This window comes from Oenanthe melanoleuca, chromosome 13 (assembly GCF_029582105.1).
Source record: "Oenanthe melanoleuca isolate GR-GAL-2019-014 chromosome 13, OMel1.0, whole genome shotgun sequence".
NCBI classification, from domain to species: Eukaryota; Metazoa; Chordata; class Aves; order Passeriformes; family Muscicapidae; genus Oenanthe; species Oenanthe melanoleuca.
The window spans coordinates 15,381,966-15,398,881 of record NC_079347.1 but is presented as its reverse complement, the minus strand read 5'-3'; the positions used below and the strand labels follow the sequence as shown (position 1 = coordinate 15,398,881).

Here is a 16,916-nt window from a genome sequence, read left to right as displayed (position 1 = left end):
AGCAGCTGAGAGAGCCGACAGAGCCCTGCTGGCCCTGTCCTGGCCGTGCCGTGCTCTCCTGTGCACAGCAGCTGCCCGGCTGTCCCTTGCTGTCACACAGCCCCTGCCCGGCTGTCCCTTGCTGTCACACTGCACAGCCGCTGTCCCTTGCTGTCACACAGCCCCTGCCCCTTACTGTCATACTGCCCCTGCCCGGCTGTCCCTTGCCATCACACAGCCCTTGCTAGGCTGTCCCTTGGTGTCACACAGCCCCTGTCCCTTGCTGTCACACTGCACAGTCCCTGTCCCTTGCTGTCACACTGCACAGTCACTGTGCCAGGCTCTGCATGGCTGGGTGACATGTGCTCAATGGGTATGCAGGGCAAGGGGCTGACATCCCTGCTCTTTTGTCCCTGCTCTTTTCTCCTGCTCTTTTCTCCCTGCCCTTTGTCAGGCATGTCCCTATTAAATATAGGATGTGTCATGTGTTTCCCTTCTAAGATGTTTTTCTGGTTCTGTAGAGCCTTCCATGGTGGTCCAAAAGCAGGTCTGAGATGTGCTTTCTAAACAAGATTGATTCATTTACTTCTTCATTTAGAGCAACTTTCTTACTCCTTTCAATATAATGTCTTTACTAAGATTCACATAGATTCACATCACTTAGATTCTTTTTCATGTGCTTCTGCTCGCTGTTATAAACCAAACATCCAACACAGCTTTCTTCCTTGAGACTCCTTCCCTTTCCTTTGGCCAATAATTGGTATAAAGAAAACATCTGCTGTTTGCTGATTAATAAATATTTTATAAATGTATTTCCTAAAACTGCAAAGTAACATTTGGCTGTATCAAGGGTAAAATTGTCATTAGACTGAGTACTTTAATTTTACATAAGATTTATGGGTTTAGGAAGTGTAAGTCCCAAACTCAGAAACAGGTGTGTTTGATTTTGATTATATGATATTAACCACACCTGAATATCATCAACTAGTTTTAATTTGTAAATCCTCTGTTAGTTCCTTGGTTTTACATGCTCAGTCCTTACAAAAGTATTTTAGAAGTTCTAAAGTTAATTCAGTTTCAGAGAACTAGAACTTGTTTTATAGCTGTTACTGAATTGTAAAGAGCAGAATCTAACTGTCAGAGTACATTAATTGGCATTTAAGAATACAACAAAGCTCTCTAAACCTGTGTTAATATTCAGTGTAAGAAACTGAAAGGTGAAATGCTTAGGTTTGCAGTTTTTATATGCTTTGAAGATTATAAAGAGAAATTTGAATACTGATGTATTATTAGAATTTTCTCAAAGAAAGGAATAAGGTGAAATATTATTAGAAAAACTGGAATAAGAGGTTTATTTATCTATCCAGGACATTATTTTTCACTTGTGAAACAGACAGGTAAGCAGAGGAGAAAAATGACCAGTGACACTATTCAGCTGCTCATCCTAATGAAAAATTGTAGAACTTAAAACTTATTCAAGGAAGGCAAACAGGAGCTCATCAGAGGCAAAGAATACAGAGAGAATTGCCATACAACAGATATATAATATTATGTATTAATAATTAATGCAGAATTGTATATTCCATTATCATGCATGGATTTTGGTTTACCATAGTAAAGCACCTGAAAGAAAATTAGCTGGACTAGCTGAAGGCTGGAAAGGTTTAGAGAGTACTCTTCAGATGTTCCCACTGTTTGCATTTTAAGTAATTTTTTTCCAGGGACCAGAGAGGTTACTGGTGAGTGTAAATAGTTTGAAAATTTAAGCTTGATCCAAGATCCAAACAACCTGAGAAGTCCCTTTGACCCCTATATTTTCACTTGGGGTTTTTTGAGAAAGGTGAAAATTAATCTCTTCTGACCCTTTGCTCAGCACTTTAATTCAATGATCATTCCTGCACTTAATAGTCTCATCCTTATGAATTCCCATGGAATGTTTGCATAAGGGAGCTCAGGTGCTGTTTCTCCACCAGCTTGGTAGGCATTCCTGAAAAACCAGAGTCACTTTGAGCCACGCTGTGTTTGCTGCACACAGCTCCCCACAGGCTGTGCCACTGCAGTGCTCACAGTCTCCACCATGCCTTGGTGGTTTGTGCTGCTGCAGAATGCTCAGTTCTATTTTGGGGTTCAGATTTCTCTGAGATGTGACAGGCTCCTGTCCGTGTGTGCAGGGAGGACAGAGGCATTGTCCTGACCACCAGTTTGTCGAATTCACAAGAACTACAACAAAACTCTGAAACTACTATAATGTTAATCACTTCACAGTTAATATCTCAGAATGCAGTCCTGCCTTTGCCTAAGATGTGCTGGACTGTACATGTCTGGTTCACTACACACCTGGCCAGGAATCTGTCCTCTGACCTTGGTGTTTACAGGGGAGTTTGCAGGAATGGAAAGGCTGGAAGGGATGTGTGTTCTGTGCTTCAAGCTGCACCTTTGTGTAATTGTGACTCTGTATATAAAGGAACAGATAAAATTAAGTTTTCTCATTAGACAAAGCTGAAAAGTGTACTATGGGAATCAATATTAAAGATCCAGCTAGTTACCAGAAACCCAAGTTTCACATAAAATGCAAGCTTTTTGGAAGTTAAAAGAAATTGCCTCCCCTCCCAGTCACTCTTTTCATTTGAAACTCAGCTGAGTTTATTTGCAGCAAAGTGTTGAACTCATTTGCTGCTCCATTACCAACATTGCTCTGTTAACATAAGCAAGTAGTTCTGGGGTAGTACAGAACACACAAGCTGTTCTTTTGGAAGGCAGTAGGGTAGCTATAAATACTATTTTCTTTTTTTTTTTTTATTTTTTTTTTTTTCCCAAAATGAAGTATTCTCTGGACAGCTGAGCCTCCTTCCTTTCTGTCCATCTCTGCATGTTGTTAAAATACAATTCCTTCAGCCTGTCACTGAAAGGGAGCTATCATTTCCTGTCTTCCATGGCAGCAGATTTAACATATTTTGGAGCTTTTTCCCTGTTCAGCCATTCTTATTGCAATTGTATCTCACAATCACATTCAAAGGCCTTGGGCCAAGTCTTCATTTTATGAATGTCAAGGAGAGCATTGCCACTGACTCCAGAGGGTTTCCCATTTGTCCTGCTTTGTCTTATTATCTGCCACAATGCAAACTCTGTACCATAGTTCAAAAAGAGAAAAATGAAATATTATACTTAATATTTTCTTTCCATTTTAGATTAATGTCCTTTAGTTGGTTTATTCCTAGAAGAGGCAGATGAGTCCCCCTCTCTTTTAGACTTACAAATCTTCATTTTAAATGAGATGTCAGTGTGGATTACTGGCATAAATAAAATGTGATTCCAGAGCAGCAAGAGGAGAGAGTCTCCAAAGCTGCTTTCTGCTCTTAGGGCTGTTACGGGTGAATGATATGAGGCAACACTGGGAAATTCACCTGCTCTGGTCCTTACCATCACATGTCAAATCAAGATATGGACTTAACTAGGTCTTTATCCTGAAAGTGCCCAGGGCCAGGTTGGAGGGGCTTGGAGCAGCCTGGGACAGTGGAAGGTGGGACCCCCTATGGCAGGGGGTGGGACTGGATGAGCTTTAAGGTCCCTTCCAACCCAAACCAGTCTGTGGTTCTGTGGTTCCTTAGGAACCTGTTTAGGGTTACTATGGTGCATAGGCTACTTTGCTGAGAAATACTTGAAAGCCACTTATTTCTTTTTTAGGGGGTTTTAGGTATTTTGTTGGTTTTTTGGGGTTTTTTTCCTATTTTTCTTTAAGGAGGTAGCCTAGCTGAAAAGTAAGGGGATTCTGGCATTGACTCACTTTGAAGATCTCTCTAAATTGGAAAGTGCTTCTGTTTTCTAAACCATGTTTGGATTACATAATTTTCTCACTGTGGCTGCTTCTAAAGCTAATATCTTCCCTTAATCAGTCCCTCAGTAATCTAATCATTAAGCATCTTTTGGAGGGATTAGAAATAGCTTTATTTTAAGACCTGTAATTGTGATTACAATATATAATCCCCCTAATAGACATGTATAACTCATTTAATTCACCATGGCTTTATTTTAGGCAATTAAGACATTACTGATGGTATTTTGAGGAATGGGAGAGGATATGAGATCTTTTATGTTCTTATTTCTTTTGGCATATTGCATAAGGAAATCACTACTGTGGCTATTCATACCCATCATTTTGCAATAACTATTTTATAATAATTTGCTTGTTCCTAAATAGAAAAAAAATGTTTTTAGTATCTCAAAACAGTCTCCTTAAATTACATATATTTAACTAAATTTCACCTTAGACATTGCAGTGCCTCCAGCTGCATGAGACAATGGGGTACACTCAGCAAAACTCAGATGTCTTTCTTAAAGTATAGTTTCACTAAATTTTGGAGGCAGTTGATATTCATCACGTTTAGGGAATCTTTGTCCTGAGTGTCTTGGGATAATCTGGGAGAAAGATTTAAGAATCCTGTCCTCTGCAGAGGCAGCCTTGACATGAGACCATGGGATTTCTCTTTCTAGGCTTTTCTTTTCCTTCTTTCTCTCTTCTTCTACCTTTTGCATCTGTTCAAATTTACTCATTTTTATAGTCTTTATTGGAAAGATAGTTAAAATATGTAATCTCAGAGAAAGAAAAACAGGAAATAAGCAAAATTTTGCTAAATTTGTTTCATATTTGATCACGGAGGAGAGGACAGGAGCAGGCAGGTTAAAAAAAATAAAATCTGAAAAAGCTTAAATGCAATTACTTCTTCTATCACTTCCCAGATCACATTCCTCCTCACAATGTAATTATCTGGACAAAAATTGGTAGGAAAAGGAGAGGAAGCAACCCATAGCAATATAGAATACTAAGCCAAATAGAAATGAGGAATTTCTTATTTTTTATGCAAAGTGGCACCTTCTTTTTAAAATACATTTTAATTTCTTTTCCACCTGGCTTTCCAAAGAGAGAAGTGCATCTCTCAGAAGGCAAATTGTCCCCTTCAGTTTGTTACTCTATATCTTTAGCCCCACCAGGAAGTACAGTTGGTGGTAATTCTGTTTGGCACAATACATTAAAGATAATGAATTAGGGAAAGCCAACTATCTGCTCCAGTATGAAATCTCTTCAATTCACAAGAAAAAAACATTTCTAGTGAAGTTCATTGTCAGGACAGTGCACTTGAATGATTGAAAATCTGTTTATTTGAGTTGTCTTAGAAAACTCATCTCTGAAATTAGACAGAAGGAGAATAGAAAGAAAAGAGAAATGTCTTCGTGCAATAAACATTTAGAAAAAAATTGCTTTTAGAAAATTACAAATTCTGTGACTTGATACTGCATCAGGCTTGTGACATTTAAGATAATACAAGTATTTCACAGCACAAAAGCAAATCATGTAATTTAGCTTGCCTCAACAAGCATTGCCTCAGCGGGGGTCTCTAATTTAGCACAGACAAAAGATTTTATGAAGTTCTCAATATAAATACCCAGAATACTCTTGGCACAGAAAATACCTTCCTGCTGCCTGTACAACAGTCAGTTGTGGAACATTAAATGCAATCAGGAGCTGAAATCTGTAGTGGATGGGGGCTGGGGTGTCACGTGGGCTCGGGTATAAAATCTGTATCAAAAGTAGGCACTCAAAGTTTGACAAGAGCTAATGAGTGTGCTTGTGTGTGACTGTGTTCCAGCTTCATGTCAGCCTCTAATTGCCTGTACACACACACACAGCCAGCTCATCCTTCCCTGTCCCTTGTGGGATGTGGTACTGCAGTAACTCACCCTCACAACTGGGGAGAAGCAAAAGCAAGAAGCTCAGAGCTACAAATTCCATGGTTTGAAAAGGCACCAGGATCCCTGTAGGTGTCTGTGGACACTGGAGCTGGGCAAACTTTTTTTTCTTTCCGAGGTTGTTCTCACCTTGCAGCCCTTTGGGTCAGCCTGGCTCTGAGCAAGGAGTGGTTGGGAGTTGGAGTGTCAATTATCCAGAGATTTGAGAGACCCCCAAGCTGGAGCTGCCCCTGCAGTGGGTTCCTGCAGCTGGTGCTCTCAGGAATGAGCCAGAGCCCTGGGCAGCACAGGGATCCTGCATGGGCCAGGGATGTGGGGCTGCTGCTTCACCACCCTCATCTTCCAGGGTCCTTGAAAACCTCACTGGGGAGATTTTTGAGTGTTTGGAGGCACAACCAATCTCCAGGTTCATTCTACTTTAGCACAACTTGGGATTCACAGTCCAGCTTGTCCTGAAAGGCAGTTTGGGTTACAAAAATACTCTGTTGTTCTCACAGTTAGATACAAAAGCCAGTGTTGTAATGAATGTCCTGATAGTTTACAGAGCTGGAGCAGAAATAGAAGCATTCCCTTTCTTCTTAGCACCAGGAACTTCTGAGGAATTACTTTGAATGATACATGACAATATAGATAACAGTAATTAGATCAAACTACAAAAGTGTGAAAATTTGGGTTAAATATTAGATAAACTTCCTGGTAATAAGATATCCTGGGCTGTGGCATAGCCTGCCAGTGGAAGCAGTTTTGCATGCAATTTTAGAGCTCAATTAATATATTTCTGTGTTGGCAGAGAAGGCCTTCTCTTTTGATAATCTGATAGAGCATCTCTAATTCTTTCACCTTGGGTATATTAATACTGCACATAATTAAAATCGGTTCATGATAAATTAACTAATTTGCCCTCAGAGTGATCAAAGACCCTTTTGCCCTCAGGGTTTGTAGTAGCTGCTGTTCCCCCCCTCCCCACCTCCATTTTAATCATCAGTCTGAAATGTTTATTGGAAAAAGAAAAATTTCCAGGAATTAGGCTCTGAAAGTCCCCAGCTCCTGCAGCTAGTGAAGTGTAAGGATGCCCTCTGCTGAGCGTGGGCTCAGGAGTTTTGGGTTGGGAACAGAATTGTCCCTTGTAGGGTACAGAAGGCATTGGCTCAGCAAGTTGGATGTCAGGTCAAAGTTCACTTATTCTGGTGTGCATTGTGAATTAAACCTGAAGCACAACCTACAGGTTTTGAAGAAGTGTGGAAGCTGTAGATAATTTACTCATTGGCATTTAAAAACCCCAATAGCTCAAGCATCAGCTTTTTGCAGAAAGATGTAGCTCCTTTCTAGTTCTGCAATCCAGTAACTCAGACATGGTGAGAAATATATTCAGTGGCACTAGAACACTGATGCTGAGAGGTTCTAAATGCATTAGAATAGTAGTGTGGTAAAATGTATTACTATTCCTCCTGAGAGCTTTTTTAGTCCTTCTAATGATGGTCAAGAGGAACACAATAATAAGGCAGTCATAAATATGACATGCATGAGTAGGTTAATCAATTTTCAAGTATTTCTTTGAAGTTTTCTCTATGCTGTGTAGTGAAGTGTGCCAAAAAACTTGTGGAACAGTTCACAGAAAGTTGAGAAATGTGTGGATCCATTAGCCAAGTGAACTCTTCAAGAGGCGTACTATGTCGCTTGCTTCATTTTGGGAATTCAGAAAAACCATGAACAGCAATGGAGAGCTAATTCTGTGCTGCCAGTTTAAATCAGACCAAAATTTTCTATTTATTTCATCTCAGTTAAGGCCAAGTTAGGACTTGTGTTGATCTCAAATTGTTGGAGAAGGTTCAGCACCATCTTAGCTCCCTCCAGTCTCCTCCCTTTAGAATGCAGAGTATCAGAGAGGTCACTGCCCACTTGAAACTCAGCTGTGTGCCATGAAAAGCAGCAATATTTTGGTGAGGTGAGTGGTGAGGGTTTGTCATTTAATTAAACATATCAATAATTCAACATACCTGAGGAAATTTGGAGGATGACAAGCTCTGAAATATATATTAAAACCCAAAGTACTGAATTATAATTAAAATTTATGCTAATAGCAGAATTTTCTTTCACAGAAGGTACTTCTTTTCTAGCTCTACTTTTAATCAGCTGAGCTTAATGCAAATAAATGATTCTTTAACAATTTATTTAATATATAACACTACAAAATGGCTGGGGAAATGGGCTGAGAGAGACCTCAAGAAATGCAAGGTCCTCCTGAGGAGGAGCAGCCCCAGGCACAAATGTGTGCTGGGGGACACTTTCTTGGTCCAGTGGCTGAGCACTGGAGCAGGGTGCCCAGTAAGGCTGTGGGGTTTCCATCCTTGAAGGCATTTCAAAAGTTGTATGGGCAACCTGGGCAACCAGCACCTGGTAGCCTTGCTGGAGCAGGGGGCTGGACCTGATCACCTCCAGAGGTCCTTGCCAATCTCAGCCATTCTGTGATAACAGTCCAGATAGCAAATCAGGAAAATGTGAGCTAAAACCAGATATGTTCTGACAGTAACCACTACTCTTTCATGCATGGAGTCAGAGATTTGAGAGCAGCAAAGTCAATAGGAGTAGGAGCTGTGGCTGTGAGCAGCACAGTGGTGTCTGAGCCTTTGATACCGAGCAGCAGTGCCCAGGGCCTGGCTGTGTGTGCTGAAGAGACCCAGACCTCACTGCTGCTGCTGCAACAAGCTGGATCAACTAGTTCTCATAAGGTAAAAATATCCTTAATCCTGAATCTTGCCATCTGAGAATGAATTACTACAGGGGAATATAGCCATATAAGTAATAATGTTCTAAAAAGCAAATTGTGTTATTCTCTGTGCCTGGCTTTTCTAAATATTATAAGTATGTGAAAGCATCTGAGTCTGACTTCACAGAGCTGCAGCTAAACCTTCTAACATGGAAGGAATCACAGGCAGGTTTTTCCCTGCTGCTGAATGGAGATGTTTCCAGCCTCCCAGGTCCTGAACTGGCAATTCAGAGCAGTTTGATTGCCTGCTTGATTGTGAGATAACGGTGAGATTGGCAGTGGCAGGGTAATTTACTGAAGATTGCAATGTCAGACAATATCCAAGGGGGCTCGTGAGCATAAAGATGGGATTTGCATGACTGACAGGGGCCTGAGGGATGGATATGCCCATTCCAAGTTCATGGTGTCATCACAGGTGTTTGGCTACAGCATCCCATAATCAGCTGCATGATGAGGGCATTACAGGCAGAACTTATGCTCACCTCTAATAACAGGTACAGCCAAAATATGATGCAGCTTGAATAGGTAAATGTAAATTTGTCAGAGGGAGTAATTTATATCCTGTGGTTTGCCTCTGTTATTTCTAGTGTGTTGATAGGATTTCTTTGCCTGGTGGTCATCTAAGTAACAGATCTGAGTGGAGTAAACAGTGGGCAAAGCTCAGTTCATAGCTGTAGTAGTCTCACAGACTGGGAAAGGAGCTGAGAAATTCTCAGAGCATAATAGGAACGCTACCTTGAGTTATACCCTGAAGCTAATGATGTCCTCAGAACGATTATATAAAGTGGGGAGAAAATGAACTGTAGCAAAACAAAGTTCCTTCAGCCTCTTTGGAAAGGATTTTAAGACAAATGGAGCTATTAATGTGAATAGGCCAGTGACCTTAAAGCAACATATAGCTCTCACAACAAGGTAGTTTGTCTGACTTAAATCTCCTTAGAGGCCTGAATGAAACATTGTCAGCATACCTTGGCAATTTTGTTTTTAAATCAGGTCGGGCACAGTCATTTCAGGCACACACAGTGGGTTGGAAATACAATGCTAAGTGTAAAATGAGAAAGTTTTTTATAGTTTTAGATTGGGTTTTGGTTTTTTTTTTTTTTTCCTTTAGATTGTTGTTTTTCCAGTTATCACTGTGCTGGTCCATTGTGCTCTTGAAAATCCTGAAAATGTATGAGTCATGATCTTAACCTAAGGTACTCTTGTCTACTTCCATACTGGAATGCTCTCTTGTGTATGATATTCAGTGTATGCCCAGGCCATATTTGTAGTCAAAAATCAGATTGATACACCTTGGGAAGTTTTTACAGACATAAGTAAATTGCAGATTGAACTCCTGATTATTGCCAGAGTAGATGAACAAATGTTTCTAAATTGTTAGAGATGATAATATTATAAAGAAAATGGTTATTAATTGCTAAATCATAGTAGAACTCCATTGACAGAACATATTTCAGTTAAATTATGATACCAAATGAAGAGATGATGATAGAATTGTTACTGTGTGTGCTAAAATTGTTATTTATCTAAGTATACAGATTGATCTCCCCTTGATTCCCCTTTAATTTCTGGTGTTAAAGTTCTGGGTTTTTTCTTTAAAATGCATCTTAAGAAATATTCTTGTTGGAAAACCTAATCTGTAATATGATGACTGAACCCACCAACTTTGTGACTGATCCTTCTATATCCAAGCATGCACACAAGCTGTGAGCCAGGTATTCATGGGGGGTGGGACTTCCTGCAGCCCTTTCCTGGGAACTGCCAAAATGGCTACAGTGGAATTTGTATTTTATTTCAGTAATAGTAATTTCATCATCCTCATCTCCTCTCATCTCCTCAAGCAGAACAAATGAAATCAAACACAATTCTCAAGACCAAAAAAAAAAAAAAAAAAAAAAAAAACCAACAGCCAAACATGCAAATAACCTAGACAAAAATCCTTTATTGCTTCCACTTCTTTTTGCCTAATTTCAGCCCTTGCCAGATTTCTTGGGATTTATTCTCCTCTAACCCTGGTTTACATTAACTGTAGTGGTTTTTAAGCAATGTGATCAAAAGCATCACCCTCATGGCTCTATTGACTGACTTACCAGGTTGTCCTGGTTTGGAGGACAGGTGTCTGCTAAGAAAGGCAAAAGCCTCTGTTTGAAATTGAGAATGTAGACCCCCTCCTTCCAAATTATTATAATTTTGAAGCTAAGGGGGCTCTCAGGCAAAGATATGGGAAATAGGTATAACAGTTCTTTACTAGGAAAATTAAAATAGAAATACAGTATTACAAAGAACAATCCCAAAATCCTGCCAGAGTCAGAATCCAAGCTGACACCCATCAGTCAGTCAGGGTGTTGGCACAGTCCCATTCAATGGTGGCTGCATCCTCCTGCAGTGGCAGATGTGGTTCAGCTGGAGCAGTGCTCCTGGAGAAGGTGCAGTTTCCTCTGAAGCTCCAGTGATGATGTAGAAGGGTCTGGTTTTCCTCTGGAATCCAGTCAGTAAGGGCTGCTCTGATGTTCCAAATCTCAGTTTTTATCTGGGTAGGAAAGGCTTGGTTCTTCCTCCTGGCTGGAGCATTCTCCCAGTGGGATGATGTAATTTTATCAGTCATGCACTGGGACTCAATGGCCATTAACAGGAGATATCTCCTGGAGGGAGGATGGGCTGTGGGAAAGATAAAGATGATTGCCCCACCTGATTTAAAGATGGGCCATTAGCAGATAATATGTGCCATGGAGATAAGGGTCACTGCCCCACCCGGCTTCAGTGGATGGCGATAGAATACACATTTCTGTCCACATCCTGTATTGCAACCCTAGACACAAGTTTAGGGCACAGGGATGGTATAAGAGTGAACTTTAACAGCTCTTCCCAGCGCCTCTCCATGGGTGTTATTGCTCCACAGCTCTGTGCTGGATCTCAGTGCCTGTTCCCTTTCAGACGGCCTGGTGGACTGCCTGGACCCCGACTGCTGCCTGCAGGCCACCTGCCAGAACAGCCTGCTGTGCCGGGGCTCGCGGGACCCGCTGGACATCATCCAGCAGAGCCACGCCGGCACGGCCGCCGTCCGCTCCTTCTACGAGCGCATCAAGCTGCTCGTGGGCAAGGACAGCACCCACATCATCCCCGGAGAAAACCCCTTCAACAGCAGGTGGGAAAACCCCTTCAGCCCCAGCAGGTGACAAAAGCCCTTCAGCCCCAGCAGGCAGCAGCTGGGAGTGTGACACCGGGTCTGGGTGGTTGCTGAATGGGAAAATTTCTGCCAGTGATTTTATTTGTGTTTTAGCAGGAGGTGCTGCTTGCAGGTGCTTCATCTCAGGCATTGATCACACTGAGGCCACGCTGTTGCAGTTTATGATGCGGCCTCTGTTTTATAACACTGAGTTTTATTAGCATTTTAACGTTCTGGCAACACCCAGAAGGTTTCTTCCACTGAGTAGGAGCTTCTGAGGTTTGTATTTTATGAAGACTGCAGTCTAGAAAAAGGCAAAACACAAACTAGTCTCCAGTTAATTTTTAATGTAGTGCCATTAACACAAATTTCAATAATGGAATAGCATTTCAAATAATTTCAAATCGATTTATGGAGTTTTATTATTTATTCCTTACATAAAACCATTTTACTTGTAGCATTGATCCACCTGACTAGGTTTTATTTTTCTTCTTCCTTTTTTTCTTTTCTATGCTTGTTTTCTGAGATTATTAATTATATATTTACAATGAATCTAAAAGCCAGCACATCATTAATTAATATTTGATGCCATTGTATGCTTACAAGAAGATTGGTATTTATCAATATTATATAAAGAGGTCTCCAAGGAAAGATGCTAATAAATTGATGAGTATATTAATTATGTTCATATCACCAAAGTTAAAACAGAAGAAAGTTTTTCATTTGAGATAACAACCAAAAGATTGCACTTCATTACAGGAGACTTTTTTTCTCAGTCAGGATCCCATTACAGGCTTAGTGAGTGATGTAGAGCATGTCCCTAAATATTTGTCTGTGAAAAGAGGATCATAATGTTTCTGGATACACCAGGCAGGTCCCCGTTGTCCTCACCCCTGTGCTGCATACAATCATTTCCATATTCCATCAGGAAACCCCTGTTGGATCCTACTCTATGTAATATATATTTTATGTTATTCTATAAAATACTCCATGCATATACATGGAGTTCAAAAACATATTTTAAAATGGTTCTGTTTGCACCTAAATTTGTGGTGATTTTTCTTTTTTAATCTTGGAAGTGTTTAAGGCCAGGTTGGATGGGGATTGGAGCAGCCTGATGCAGTGGAAAATAACCCTGCCCGTGGTGGGGGGTTGGAACAAAATGATCTTTAAGGTGCATTCAAACCCATTCTATGATTCTATGAATTAATGCTCTAGACAAAACAGGAGCTGATAATTTCCATCCTGAGCCTCCTTTAAAAAAAAAAAAAACAACTCATTGGAAATTTTTTTTTTAATGCTCCTCATGGTAGGAGTCTTAGTTCTGTTATGTTCATCTGAGCTACACTGAAGATTTTAACATATCTTTGCAAATTACCTATTAATGATGTTAAAATTGGCCTTCACCTCTAAGTTTTGAAGGAACTTCCAGTAACTCTATGTTATTTTGGTACCAGTTTTAGCAAATCTAATGTATAGTGTCAAATTGTAAGTTCTAGAAATAATGGGTTTGTTTTTTAGAAGTGCCACAAAGTTCAGCTCCCAACTTTTCCATATACTGAAGCTGCCATAGTCTCAAAAAGTAGCTCCCATGTTTGTAAGCTGTTTGCTTAGCTCAGTCTGTCATTCCATTGAAAGACTTGAAAAAGTGAGACAAAATAATGGTTTGGGGTTATTTTCCAGACAAGAAACTTAGAACCTATAAGGAAAAAAGTTATTTCTTACTCTATTGCTAAAGCAATAAATAACAAAATTTATTTATGGCAAAAATACATAAATCTCAATTTTTTTTTTCTGTGCAGAAACAAGATGAAATGAAGTTTTCAGGGAAATAGAAGCTACAACTTTTTAAGCATTTGAATTCCCTGGTTAAAAAAATAATTCTTGTATCAGTTCAATTTGTCTGTTACACTTTTAAAAGATTACCAAAAAAGGTGATTGGATGTGTGACTATTATTCAAAACATTGCTTCTTATAAATCCATATTTTAGCTACATTTTAGCTTATTCTAATATCCATTGTGTTCTTATTTAGAATTTTAGAAATAAGAAGGAATAATATTGACCAAAATATTTTTATTCAAAATATTTCCTGAATTATTTAAATTGAATGTGGAAAAAATTAAGTCATTAAGGCATTATTAGTTTTCTTCTGGCCTCTGACAATTTCTTTCTAAATCTACTTTCTGCACAGTTTCCCTAGAGAAGCTTGAGTGGCTTTTTTCTTGCGACTATTTCTGTGTGTTTGTCACATAAAATAATTCAAGCAAAATGAATAATGCCAAGACAATTATCTTGGTCCAATGTGTTCCTAAGCAGATTTTTCTCAACAGGTTTCAATTTCTATTAAGTTCCACATTCTGTTACAAAATGTTGATTTTGCAAATTAAAATTTGACCTGAAGGGTCAAGAAACACTTGAAAGTCCTAAAAGAAAAGTAACAGAAATGGCTCATTTTTATTAATTAGATTTATTTTTTTAATATAATACTGAAGAAAAAATTGCACCCTTTTTGGAATAAAAATATGACGGAATAATTGTTAAATAGCCAATATAATACAGTTAAAAACGTACTTCACAGCCCCTGAATATCTCAGAGTGGGCAGAAAATACCTGGTGTGACTGATGAAAGGAGGATTTGTCAGTGTCCAGCAAAGCTCAGCCCAGGTTAATGCCCTGCCAGCTCAGCCTGGGGCCAGGCATTCCTGGTTCAGGGTGCTGTGCCTGCAGCTGTGGGAGCAGCCCCAGCCCTGCTGGGAAGGGCTCTGCATTCCCTGCCTGCCAGCAGAGCAGAGCTGCTGGCTCATGCTAGAAGATGAATGAATATATAGAAAACTGATGCATATATAAAAAAGACTGATGAATATATAAATCTTTTCACCTGTGACTGCAGCAAAGCATAATTTTACAATCCCTGAGGTTAAGAGGACTTCACTCTCTCCCTGTTTTCACCTTCTCCAGTTTTCATGTTTCCAGTGTAGCAATGGGAGCCATCTATAAAGAGCTTTTCCTTTTCCATTGCCCTTTTACCAAACAGCTTCCCCCCTCCCCAAGCTGCTTCTCTCAGGGTGCAGGGAAATGGAAGGGAAAGGAGCCAGGGGCTGGAAACTCCTCTCCAGCTGGGAGCAGCAGCACTTTGTGCCTGCTGTGCACTTAGCAGCAGCAAAGCACTTGCCAAAGAGAAAAAACTGACTGTGTCTCTTAGAGGAATAGCTCATCTTCATCTCCCTTAGGTTAAACAAAGCTGCTTATCCTGCTGGCCAAAGAAATGCTTTGTCTTGCCTGTGTGCAAAGCTGGACTTTAAACCAAATCCTCCTCTTGGCAAAATGCAAGCAAGGGCTCCAAATCAGGAATGCAGTGTACAAACATCAGTTATCCCCTAAGATGAGGGAATTTGAACCTTGACATGAAGAACTGGTCCTATAAAACAGAAATGTGGCATTGCACCGTGTTTGTCAAGTGTGTTAGGCACCCCCAGGCGTGGCTTTGTACCCTGCAGGGAGGTTTTGGGGTTTCAGTGTGGCTGCAGGGGTGCAGCTTTGGCCTGGCTGAGGGAGCTTTGTACTCTGCAAAGCCTCGTTGGACAATGGGGCAAACCCTTGTTAGGCAAGAAAAGCACTGACTGCCATTCTGTGTACACTGCTCACTGTGTACACAAGCACTTGCTTGATTAAGGTGTATAGAGGGAGCTGGGCAGCATTGTGGTCCCTCAGTATTCTAAAAACCTGTGGAGTAAACTGCATTTAGAGTAAATGAGGTACTAGTGTTCCACTACTGCACTTATAAACTACATAACTGCACTTCTGTAATTAGCTTTAATACCTTTAATTCTTTTTCAGTCTGGTGTCTCTCATAAGAGGCCAAGTGGTGACCACAGATGGGACTCCCCTCGTTGGGGTCAACGTGTCGTTTGTCAAGTACCCCAAGTACGGCTACACCATCACTCGCCAGGACGGCACGTGAGTGTCCTGCTCCACTGGCCCCTCTGCTGTGGAGTGACTAACAGATGGTGTGATCTCATGCAGCCATGTGGTACCAGGCATTGCCTTCCTCCCAGGGCAAAGAGCTATTAAGTAAACACAAAAGTAATTTTTCACACGGCATTTTGAATGCTAACTGCATGTAAATACGAGCAGGCTGACTTCTGGTAATGACGTGTTAGCAGGCAGGCTCCCTTCAAATAAATTGCTCTGTATCTATGAAAACATTTGTGGGCTACAGCAATATCCAGCTGAGACTAGAAATATTTTATTTTAAAATGCAGAGCAGGCTAGCACTTCTAGGAAAAAAAAAAAGAAATAATCATTATAGAATAGTATATTTTGTTAAAATTTCCCTTCTGCTTCTCTTTGCTTTTGAAGATACGCTCTCTTTTGAGTTTCTTCAGGGTAGAATGTAATCAAAAGATTCTAATTGAATATATTTAGACAATTTCCTGCTGTGCAAAAAAGTGGTTCTCCCCCCTTGTATCAGCTTATTTGAAATGCACACAAATTCAGATAAACAAAAGTCAGTGTGTCATGGTTTATCTGGTTTACTGGCTGTGGTAACTAAAGCAGTCTATCTGACACAGACACTGTAAACATTTGCCATTTCATCTTGATCTTGCATAAATACAATGGAATTTATATAATTGATAGGAATCAACTGAACTATAGGGAGTATTTAAGTTCCATATTTTCCAGAATATTAATCTGTTATAAGAAAAGTATAATGTTGAGTTCAGTGGTTTAAAATTGCAGTAAATGGTGAGCTAAATTATATTTAAATCTGCTTAGATTATTGACATCATTGATTAATCTGTTACATTGCCAGCATTTACATAGAACAACTAATACCTGTTTCTGTTGTCAGAACAATGGAAGCATTTCTCATTTAAGCCAGGTTTCAAATGCCTGTGCAGCTCCACATTACTGCTGTGATTGTGCAGGGGGCTGGGAGTAAACACCTAATTTCTCTGAAAAATGATAATCAGTTATCTCAGAAACAGGAATTCTTACTTGCAGAACACTTCTCATTACTATTCTCTTACTGCTATGTGTCCCATTCTGTGTTTGATGGACAGGATCTTTTAGAAAAGGGATAATTCAGTGTCCAGCTCAGAATGCACTTAGCTTCTCTGCTGCTTCTATATAAAGGTGACTTGTAATAATAAATGGGGTAGTTTGTTCCCTTGGGTATTTTTTGAATTATTTAATACAGAATTTATAGCATTATCAGAATGAGCTTTGTCCAGGTGACTTCAAATCATTGCTTGTC

General features: G+C 40.0%; 1 protein-coding gene across 1 annotated transcript in view; it reads left to right on the top strand.

The window, feature by feature from the left end:
- Window positions 1-16,916, top strand: part of TENM2 (teneurin transmembrane protein 2) — a 602,965-nt gene that overhangs the window by 548,559 nt on the left and 37,490 nt on the right. The window contains exons 17-18 of the mRNA XM_056502736.1: window positions 11,426-11,636; window positions 15,497-15,616. Coding sequence (XP_056358711.1) covers window positions 11,426-11,636; window positions 15,497-15,616 — 331 coding nt within the window. The remainder of the gene's footprint in view (window positions 1-11,425; window positions 11,637-15,496; window positions 15,617-16,916) is intronic.